General features: G+C 47.7%; 1 protein-coding gene across 1 annotated transcript; it reads left to right on the top strand.

Annotated features, from left to right (window-relative positions):
- The first annotated feature begins 399 nt into the window (after window positions 1–399).
- Cimip1 (ciliary microtubule inner protein 1) lies at window positions 400–7,581 on the top strand. Its single transcript, XM_004840932.3, has 4 exons — window positions 400–507; window positions 2,291–2,372; window positions 3,826–3,924; window positions 7,226–7,581. The coding sequence occupies exons 1-4, from the start codon at window positions 440–442 to the stop codon at window positions 7,385–7,387; spliced, it is 411 nt and encodes a 136-aa protein (XP_004840989.1). The 5' UTR covers window positions 400–439; the 3' UTR covers window positions 7,388–7,581.
- The last annotated feature ends 3,976 nt before the right edge of the window (window positions 7,582–11,557 follow it).

The following is an 11,557-nucleotide window of genomic DNA, read 5'->3' as shown; positions in this document are numbered from 1 at the left end:
ATCCAAAACAGTGGCCAGGCTGATGTCTACACAGACAGAGACAGGGCAGTGCAGGGAGGTGGCCACAGGCGCTGGAGGTGGCTGGAACTCGCTGCTTCCCAGTCTAGGGGGTGATGCTCCTGGCCCTACTTCACTAAGCTTTGTGCACTTGGGACTTTGCCGCTGATAGGTGTGCCGTCTGAGGTGTCTACTTAGAGGTCTCCCTCGGGGGACAGGTGTGCGGGATGATGGACCAGGCTCAGAGCCAGCACAGGAAAACAAGCCCGCTACAAGCTTCTTCCGCCCAGGCTGCATGGGCAATTCACCCCCTCCAGGTGCAACGCTGCGGCCTCCGAGTCTGGAGTCTCGCGTTGACTCGGTCTCCCTAGCAACCGGTCTCCCTAGCGACGTGAGACGCTGAGCCCAGACAGCGTGCTGGTTGTAAGGAGACCCCAGGCCCATGGCAGGGAAAATGATGAGCATCGAGGCGGCCCAGCGCATGAACCTTGTGGCCCAGGACGAGATCTGGTAAAATTTCCGGATGCTGTAGCCCTGTGGGCGGGGCCGTCCTCACCTGGAATGTGTACACCAGGCAGCCTCAGTTTACCCACCACGTCCCCAAAACAGTCGACCTCTGGGTGCTGGAGGGGTCTCTGTGACCTCAGGTCAAGGACCCTGAGGAAAGGCGGCGTGCTAGGGGCACCTGAGCGACCTCACAGTCTTTCTCCCCTTCCCTCCAAACCCACCACGAAAGCTAAAAAATTTCGCAGCGGTCTCACAGGGTTGTTTGTCGAAGGCCAATTACGACGTTTTTTCATTCTTCAGATTCACCAAACTTTAAAAAAAAAGGAAACAAACATGTTAATATTTGTTCAACTTGAAGGAGCGATGTGTAGGTACTTTATCTCTCCATTTTTCTGGATTTCTAAGTAATAACAAATTTTAAATTTAAAAATAGATCCATTTTTCTAAGAGTTACGTTCAGCAGACATTTGTAATGGATGTTCTTAATTGGCATTCTGCTGGATTGCTGAATATTATTCCATTCCTTTGAAGTTTGAAGTTACTAATTTAGATGCAAGTAAAGTTTTAGTAACAACTCAGTATAATTGCTTACCTTACTTCAATTATCCTATTTAACATCTCTGTGATTTTATCATTTCCTTGTAACACCTTGATTAGTCACTTTATATTTGGGCTTAATTTGACTGTTTCACTTAATACACTTATTTTTATAGCAAACTTTACATCACTCTCATAAACGTAAAACCATGGTTTCATAAAATACACAATTTGATCTTCTTAAAAAAAATCTTTATCTTCACCCAAGTACTCTCATTAGGAAACAATACCACTCCCTCTTTCTCAGTTGCTTCCCCTCTCCACCACGTGAACTCCTACCCATCCTTCACAATCAAAATCCAGGTTGGGTGGTCTGCCTGTTAAGCCTTAGACTGTCAGGCTTCAGACTTCCATGTCCAGTGTCCAACATGGCTATTGAACACTTGAAATGTAACTGATCCAAATTGGGCCTAGCTGTAAATGTAAAATACACAACAGATTTCAAAGATTCTTACAAAAGAAGTATTATTACAGTTACTGTTACTTGGTTATTTTCCTTTCTTTTTGATAGGGCTACTAGAAAATTTATAATTATGTATATGACTCACATTTGTGGTTCATGTTACATTTCTATTAGAAAATGGACTCTGCCTTGATGTTCAGTGCCCAGGGCAAAGAGCTTGATCAGAGTCTCCAAAACTACCCAGATAGGGAAGGGCTGCAGACATTGATTCCAAAATAAAAGGAACTTGAAAAGTCAAAACAACTAAATGTTTAATAAGATGTGTGCAAAATGTGACACACCAGTTTGTCAACAGCAGCTCAGCTCAGCTGACAAGCAGCTATGTAGAAATTCTGCAACGGCAGAAGCTTAGGGTGGGGTCAGGCCCCTGGGGTGCAGGCAGTAGGAAGGACTTCGGATCAAGGTCATGCTGCTCCTTGACCTCTCAGGACAAGGATGTGCACAGAAAGTGCCATCTACTACTGAGTCAGCCCCTCAGGCAGAGCCAGCCCCTGTCTGGTCTGCTGCTATGATGCATTCTGCTACTGAAGAGTCACCAGGACCCCTCTGCCTCAGCCTGGGGACCTCTGGGGTGCTCAGTCCTGCACTCTGGCTCCAACTCGGCCATGGCAGAACCACAATCCCAGTGCTGTGTGCCAAGAATGTGGAACGTTACGTCCTTTGAGAGTTTTTAGCTTGAGCCTTTTCGGATGATGTCGCCCGTCACCTGGGAACTTTCCTTTGCAGGAGATACCTCCTCAAGGCTGAATCTGAAGCACGGAAAAACTGGGCCCAGAACTGGGGATTTTTGACAACCTCCCTCGAGGAGGTAAATATAACTTTTATGAGCTCCAAGTTTATCGCTTCAGTCGTTTTGGACAGTAAGTGTACCGTTTGAATAAGATCGAGAATGTGTAGTAGGCGAAGATCACTCTGAAGCCAGGAGGGTCCTTCTTTTCATGAGTAATTGAACACTTGCTGTTGGACCAGTGCTGCCTCAGAACCAGCCCATTTAATCTGAGTCAGAGCTGCTGCTCTGTGCCCACGTTACAGGTTAGAAAACTAAGCTCAAAGAACTGCAAAGTCACACAGCCACTGGAGGACACGCCACGGTAAGAATCTGGTCAGTTTAACTCCATGGCCACCTGACCTCAGACTTCCCATCTGTGAAGTGGGGCAGTAATGCTCCTCTACCTAACTGCATAAGTGTGAGTATAGGTGGGATAAGAAGGAATGTGAGCCCCCGTTAAACCTAGAGGCCAGGTAATCTGTGAAGGGCTATTGGGAAGATACAATGGGTATGCACTAATGCAGGGCCCAGAGTCTGCAGGGACCAGATGGGACAGAAACAGGAGAAAGGGCTGAACATAATTAGCAGGGAGAGGTGGGAATGCTGGCAGAGAGCATTTGTCCTGTCCAAAGAGGCAGCCACCGTCAGCTCAGATGAGTGCTACGAGACAGGAAGGCCAATTATATATTATAAGTGTCTTGGGGAGTCCAGAACCCCAGATGTTCAAATGAACATCTTCTAGGCCTAGAATAAGGGTCTCCAATTTATGAAGCCACTATAGAGACACCCAGGTTGTCAGTGTGCATCTCCATGGGGTCGTGGTCACTTGGTGACCTCTCAAACTACCTCTGACCAGACTGTAAGGAAGCCACACTCTCTGGAGGGATGTAACACTAAAGAACAGGCTAAATCAAAATGTTTGTGCTTCAAGGTGGTGGAAATTCCATCTGTAATCCACCTCACCCTGCCAACTTTGAAGTGATGCCATTCTTAATGAGTATTTTTTCTAATTCTTAGAGAATTACACAATTTAAAATCATATGCATAAAGTGAGGCCTTATTACTCTAATATGCATAAAATGAGTCTATATTAATATTCCTTATGTGTAATTAAACTGAGTTTTCAAAGAGTTCAAAATTGCTTTAAAAATTCAAAGGGGGGATGGGGCTCTCTTTTATGATTTCAAAGATTGGTCCTGGAACCTTGCTGGCATGTTTTAATTTGCGTCCATAACCTGTGGAGTGTTCTCAAGTCACTACACAGGGGATATAAATTAGTAGGCTGCAATGAGCCATAGGAGGGGTGGTGGTTAATTGCGGCTTCAGGCTGAGCTGGCCTGCAGGCAGGGCCCATGCTGCGCTTCCACCAGTTTCACCTAATGTTCTGAGCCCAACTTTTGACATCTGTCAAAAGTGACCTTTGGGCCAGTGATGAGGAGTCTATGTCCCCAAGCCTCAGCCTAGGGTTTCCCATCTCTGCACTCTGTTTCAGTTGATCCAGGGTGAAGAACCCCATACCCCAAAGCCAAAAGTTGAGCTTCCCGAACACTTCCGCATCCGGCCAGTGACCCCCATAGAGAAATACATCAAGGTTAGAAAAGTCATTTTTAAATTCTCATTTTCCCGAGAAACAAGCCCCATCAACAATTGGGATCCCTCCAAACTCCAAAGAGAAGGACACTGTGGTGAGCAGCATGCAGAGTCCTGAACCCGGGCCCTTTCTAAGCCCAGATGCTGGAATCACATCAGGGGAAAAATCACATCAGGACCAGCAGGGCCCACGGCCACCCGCCCTGCAGATAAAGGGAAACTGGGGACCTGGGGCTCCACCTGTTCTCAGAGCAAATATTTACAGGAGCTGAGTAGGAAAATAGGGCAGGAGAGGCTCAAGCTCTGGAATGAGACCTGAGCCCAAGTCCTGGTCTGCTGCTCGCCTCCTTCATGGTGGTGGCCAAGGGGCTTGGACTTTCTGTCTCCGTGTCCTCAGTACCACTGTTACAGAGAAGGCTGCTGTTTCAGCAGAGCTGCGGCATGGAGCGAGCGCCTATTGAAGGGTCATTCCGGGGCCGAGCAGAGAATGAAGGTCAGGTGAAGGGTCAGAGTGGCCAGGCACCTCCACTGAAGGCGAGTATGCTCCAGAGACACGCTCAGCTGTGGACACGGGCCAGGCGCCTCCGGACACCGCTAAGCTTTGTATGTCCCAGGGCTTCTCTTCATGCCACTGTCACAGGGTCTCAGGTTCTCCTCTGCTGACTGCAGAGAAGAAGGTCTGTGTGCTGACGGAGAGAGGGGAGGAAACCTCAGAACCAAGCAGCAAGGCCAAGGGCTTTCAGATCTGTGGATTTCCTTTTCCCGATGCATCCTGGGTCTGAGGTGGAGGAGGGTGGCGAGCACATGAGAGCATTGGGTCACTATGTGTCTGAGTGAGAGAAAGGGAGGAGGGAGGGGGAGCAAGGGAGGGGAGCAGGCCCAAGGGGGGCTTCGCTGAGCTATGCTGGGGGTTTCCCTCCCCTGAGTATGAGACAATATAGCATCACAGTTTTATGAAGTGTTTAATACTGGGCATGGTGGTACTTGCCTACTATCCCAGCACTCTGGGAGGCTGAGTCAGGAGGATCATTGTTCCAAGTCTGGGTGACTTAGCAAATTAGAGAGACCCTGTTTCTAAGCAAAAATTTTAAAAGGTGCTGGGGATGTAGCTCAGCGTGAAGGCCCTGTGTTTGAACCTGAGTACCACCAAGAAATGTGTGTGTGCGTGTGTGTATGTGTGTGTGTGTGTGCACGCAGAACTGTAAAGGTAACTAAAACACCCATGTGCACTCTTATCCATGGTGAACATTTTGGGGTGCTCCTTCCGGAGGTTTTCCCATGCACCCACAAGAGTGGGCACCTAGTAACACGAGCTCAGAACTGGCAGCTCCTAGCTTCTCACTGTGCTGAGTGTCTTACGTGGGTCCCCCCATCTCATTCCTCCTCCAGCCTTAGCAGGTGGACACTGTCACCATGAAGCCCATTGTGCAGATGCAAAAGCTAAAGCTGCTGAAGGCTGAACAACCTCCCCCAGGTCACAGACCAGGGGTGCCTGAGTCCGGAGCTCTGCTCTGAAATGCTATGCTTGACCACTCATACGTGTGAGGGCAACACTTACTTATATGTACAAATACATGTTTGAAAATCAAACTATACAGGCTACTGTGCTGCCTCCTCTTGTCACTTATCAATACATCCTGAGTGTCTTTCCTAGTAGTTGGAAATAGCACTCCTACTCATTATTATATTAATGGCTGCATTTGTCTCCAAAAGAGAGACCTAGTATTATCTGTTATCTCAGGGTTCTTTGGCTCAATTTGGTTCGAACTGCTAACAGGCAAAGTGCAGCTCTGGTAGAAGCTAGTGCTAACAGCTCTGATATTCAAGTTCTGTGCTCCGCTCCTAGGGTTATAGCTTTAAGCCTTGAGTGCCAGCAGCTCTGCTCTTAGTGTTGCAACTGTGAGCATGCTGCATCTGCTCCAGGGTGTGGAAGTTGATCCGTGGGTTGTAGTTTATGACCAATCATTTACTACAGCACACAGGACTTCAATGCGCCATTGCACATGCTGTTGCAGATTCGGGCAGACATTAGGGTATCTTAGGACCCAGACCTGAGCCAGGTGCGCTCTCTGCAGGTAATTGCAGTATTGCTCGTACTCCCCCCAGGCCCTGGTAAGCGGTGGTATTTTCATCTTGCTGCCACTCCGGAGAGTGAGTGTGGCACCTCAGGTGCTCTGCAGGTTGGATGGAGACTTGAAAGCCAACTTGTGCTTCCGGGGGCCCCACTGGACAGGCCACCATGGGGACGGTTTCCCTTCTGCATGGCTCTGTCCATAGCAGGCACAAGGAGACTTTGTTCCCTCTGCTACCTATGCAAGATGCTCCCACCTGTGGTCTCTGAGACTGATTTTCAGTCCACAAGAGCACATTAGGAAGCTTTGTCCTCAAGTCACACCCAGTGCCCCCGGGCCCTTCCCCTCTGCCTCCGCCTGCAGAGGATTCTTCCCACAGGAATGAACTCGGTGACCTCAGCACATGAAAGCTCTGTCTCAGTTCTTCTGTGAGAACAAATATTCCTCACTGCTGCCTTTGTTCAAATACTTCCCCAAACAGATTATTTTAAAAGGAGAGCGAAAGTGCCTAAACACTTACCCTCCTTTTCCAAGACTTTCAAATCCACCAAGGAACTGACAAATGAAGCTGTGCTTTTTCCTTTCAGACAGAAGCCTGTTTTCATTTTGGTTTTTTAATTCAATTCAGTTGCTTTGTGTTCCTGTGGTCTCTACAGTTTAAAGGGTGTGTGTGTGTGTGTGTGTGTGTGTGTGTGTGTGTGTGTCATACAGTCTTTTAATTAAAACCTGATTTATAACTGGCAGAAAACCATCTGACACTATGGTCATATATATATATATATATAAAAATGCAGACCCATGTTTATTTATTTATTTATTTATTTTATGGTATGGGGGATTGAACTCGAGACCTTGTGCCTGCAAGGCAGGTGGTGACACCACTGAGCTAAATCCCAGAACCATATGGTCATATAGTTTATAAAAGACAGTGAGGACTATTGTATTTAATATTTCTCTTTTTTAACTCTTTTTTACAAAATAAAAATTAACTTATCTGGAGCTCAGGAATTAAATATGCTATGCACTACAAAATAAAGAAATATGTTCCACATTCCTGACTTTGAGGAAAGATACGACCCTCAGGTGCCTGCCACTGAACATGTTTAATCTCAGCACACATTCATGATAACCAGCTTTTCTGTCTTTTGTGCCAATCCTGGGAGCCTTCAGTCAGGACACCCCTCGTGTCACTGTGGCCCAAGGTGACTAACCCCTGCATTTCTACTCCAGGTCCTCCCATCCCCCCCAGTCCCACAGACGACCCAGGGCCTCATCGGCTGGCGGTCCTCAGTGCCAGGGCTCAGCAAATGCCTGGAACACGACAACATGATCCGCAGCTGCAAAGGGGCCTACGCCCGGGGGCTGGGCTGGCCAGAGCAGGGCATCCATTGAGCTCCGCCCTGGCAGGGAGCAGGACACCAGGTGCTCTGCTCTCCAGGGTGAGGCTTCTCACCCCACACATCTGAAGTCACAGTCCCCGCACCTTCGCCCACAGGATGCAGCAGAGAACACAGCCTGGCTCCATCCTTCCGGATGTTCATGTAAAACTGGTTCTTGACTGATGTAATGAACAAGGCAAAATAGATACCCTGATGTGTTTTGCTTGTTTGTTTTTTGATACCTTGGGAATTTCTAAGTACTCTATGGTTTGGGATTTTTTAACAGTTGTGATTTAATTTTAGAAATATTTGTCTAGGTCTTCTTTTTTTTTTCAATGCTGTAGACTGAACCCTGGTCTTGGCTCATGCTACGCATCCCCAGTGTCCCCTCTTTGCTGAGACATTTGCAATTACTCAACAGTTTCAAGGGCAGAAATGAGCCCAAGATTTGCTGTCCAGTGGAGATTTCTAGCAGGGCTTCCCAAGGGAACTAAGACCACCACCCTCCTGGCCTGCCCAGGGCTCCTGTCCTGGCCTAGGCAGTGCCAGGCTGGCCAACACGTGATTTCCTACCCCCACACATCAACTCCTTGGCTAATATTCTGTATCTATCCCTACCTAGCTCTGTAGGTTTCCTCAAATCAGGGGTGGGGAAGGGGGGCATCCATAGAGACAAAGAGGAAAAGCCAGCATGTCCTTGGGGCTCTTGGAATGGACCCCAAAATGTAGGAGAGGGGAGAGTGTTTGGCAGCCTGGGGAAGCTGGTGCTGGTCCACTTCTGAGAGCACAGGGTTGATTCCCTTTCAGACCTGGCACAGGCAGGGCAGAGGGCCCACGTGCAGTCATCTGCCCTCCACAGAGACACCTGCTATGTTTGCCACCTTTCTGTTGCTGGGACAAAATACTTGACATACAATTTAAAGGAGAAGTTTATTTTGGCTCATCGTTTTGGGGGTTTCAGTCCATGGTCAGGTGGCTCCAAGGCCAGAACATCGTGGAGGAAGGGTGTGGCAGAGCAAAGCTGCTCAACTCATGGCAACCAGGAACCAGAAAGAAGGGAAGAGCCTATGAAAAGGCCAACCCTTTAAAGGTGCTCCCCCAGTGACCTACTTCTTCCAACTAGGCCCCACCTCCTAATATCCCATTCATCAATGAACTCATTAATGGGGCTGTGCATTGATGAGGTTAATCTCCTCACAATGGATCACTCTTAAGGCATCTCTTAATCCAATCAAGCTAATGACGAAGATTAACTGTCACCTTCCTCCTGTGGTAATTCAGGCCTCCTTGTTGGCAGGAAAGACTCCTCCCTCTGACCACAGTGATACCAAAAAAGATCTATTAAAGTCCTAGGCTCCAGCTCTTGTGAATGTGACTGTGATGGATAATTGTGACATCAACTGGAATGGATTAAGGAATGCCAGGCGGGTTGGTGGAGTGCAGTTCTGGGTGTTCTGGATGATTGACACATAGGTCACAAATTGAAGAGGAAGACCCACCCCCATGTGGGTAGCACCAACCAATAGGCTTATGGCTTAGATGGAAAAAAAAGGGAAAGCAAGAGGAAGTCTGCCCTTTTTGCTTATTTAGAGGAGCTCCAGTCTTCACCATCACCTTTGGACATTTGTTCAGTTCCTTAGGCTTCCACTGCAGACTCTTCAGCCTTCCAGTGCAGACCTTATGCCTTTGCAACACAGACTCACACTAGACTGCAGTGAGCTCCAGGCCACAGACTTTCAACTGGACCCTCCAGCCCTCCAGCACACAGATGGCCATTTTTCCTTTACATATCATATATTTTTTATGTATTAAATCTGTTCTTTTAGGGGACCCTAACTGATACAATGACCTTATTTCTAGATATATTACCTAGAAATTTCTAGATATTATCTAGAAATAAGTCATTGCAGGTGTGACTAGTTAAATTGAGATGAGGTCACCCTGGACTTTTGACCCAGTATGCCTGGTATCCTTAGAAGATGAGGAGAAAGACACGCACAGGGAGGAGACAGTCAAGTGATGACAGAGGCAGAAATCAGAGTGACACATCTATCAGCCAAGGAATGCTAAAAATGCCAGCAGCCTATCAGAAGCCAGGAAGAGGCAAGAGAGGATCCCACCTGCCTATTTCAGGGGGAACATGGTCCTGCCAACCTTGACTTCAGACTTTGGGACTCCTCCTAAGAGGCGAAAGAATAAATTTAAGCCACACAGTTTGTGTTACTTTGGTGCAGCAGCCCTAGGGACAAACACAGCAGGAACACACTTTGTCTCCTCCCTCCTCGACCCCTACACACCTAGAAAACTCTTCTCCAACCATGTGTCTTTCATTTTTCCTGACCCAGGCTGCCTCTGTGTGAGATCACGTGGCTCTTTCAACTCCAGGGATGTTTCCAATCACCCAGATGTTCAGACTGATGTAGACTAAACAGTCCGATGCCAGGCCAGGCCTATCCCTATTTGATCCTAATGTTTTGGCGTCTGGGCCACCACTGTAGGCGAGGCATTTGCCCTTGAAGAAATGTAGTCTCTTCTTGTGATCAGATGTCCCCACTGGAGTAGAGCAAAGTGCCCAGAAAAAGCAATGGCTTGGCTGATCTCCATCTCAGCATCACAAGGCCACAGGTCCCCATGCCGGAGGCAGCTCACGTCTTGGCTGGGGATGCCTGTCCAAGGCCAGGCGCTGTTTGCTCTCATTCTTGTTTTCAACTTGGTGTGGAACCCAGGGAGTGGTGCATGCTGGGCACTGGGCTACCTCTCCAGCCCCCATTGTTCTGATTCTTGATCCCAAAATGTATGGAGGGGTCCTCTTCTGTGTTGTCTGTGTGATCACAACAGCCAGGCAGGAAAAATACCTGACAAAAAAAGTGATAGGCTCTGGGTCTGTCTGGGTCCCGAGTGTAGACAGGAAGTGAACAAGTCCGTTTGGAATCTCCTGAAACGTGCTGGCTTTGACTCTGATCTAACTGCCTGGTCTGCGTTGACTGGGAGCTCTGACTTTTAAGGAGAGTTGTCAGCAGACATTGGGCGGGGGGGATGACCAGGCCACACCAATGTGTGGATGGCTGAAATTTCACCAAGTCCAGACATCCTGATGGCAGGCAGAAGTCTCTGGGCTAACTGGTCCCTCCTATACACGTCCAGCAGCAGAGGAAGTGGGCACGGTGAACCCACGTTAGACCCACCCAACTCTGTTCTCGTGAGAACAAAAAACCAAGACTCCAATTGTGGTTTATCTGAAGACGAACCTGCCCTTTGGACAGTCAGCACACAGATACGTTTAAATATCTAGGAAACTACTGGACATGGTGGCACACACCGACAATCCTAGCACTCTGGGAAGCTGGGGCAGGAGGATCATGAGTTGGAGCCTAGCCCAGGCAATAGGGTGACTTTCTGAGACCCTGTAGCTAAATTTAAAATTTTTTAAAGAGCTTGAGATGTGGCTTAGTGTGAAGACTCTGGGTTCCATGCTCAATACAAAAAAAAAACCTAGGAAATGGAAATGATATGATCCTTTTAATGCTGCCTTTTAATTTAAATGAAGCTCACTCCAGATTTATGCCCCTTAAAACCACTTCTACTTAGACATTGAAGTAGGGATTCATATTCCTCATCTGCTCCTGTCATACACAGATGGTTAGATTTTAAACTCACCAACATCTAAGTAACCTCCATTGATGAATTTTGTTTTGTTTTCCATGATTTATTCACCAACTAACTGCATGTATCTTTTATTTAAAGAGATAAAAATAAGGCAGCTTTTTTGTAGGTATCAGATTTCACCACCGTGGTCCCCCACCCTCCCCCTTCCCTGGCTCCCGTCTGACCTTTCTACATTAAGCAGTTTGGCCTGCGCTCATGGGCTCATAATGGGACCAAACACCCAGTCAATGGCCCAATTGAGAATGGAAGTGGACAACGCTCAAGGATTCAATTACCCTGGACGATTTCAAACTTGACATTGAATCTATGGAAATCAACCTCTTTGTGGGTGTCCAAATGGGCCCATAAATGTCACCACACACTGTAAAATACCACAGCCTTTCTAAGGTCGAGGCATAGCCAGTGAACCTGTGTACACAGTACCAAAATACATCACGGCAATGAACACCAGACCGGCCTCGGTCAAAGAGAGCAGTCTCTGAAGTGAGGCAAAACGTAATTGGGTTGGGGACCCAGA

The sequence above is a fragment of the Heterocephalus glaber genome, unplaced genomic scaffold (assembly GCF_053883595.1).
Source record: "Heterocephalus glaber isolate CG9 unplaced genomic scaffold, H.glaber_assembly_v1.0 deba00001673, whole genome shotgun sequence".
NCBI lineage: Eukaryota > Metazoa > Chordata > Mammalia > Rodentia > Bathyergidae > Heterocephalus > Heterocephalus glaber.
This window is presented reverse-complemented; position numbering and strand designations above follow the sequence as displayed.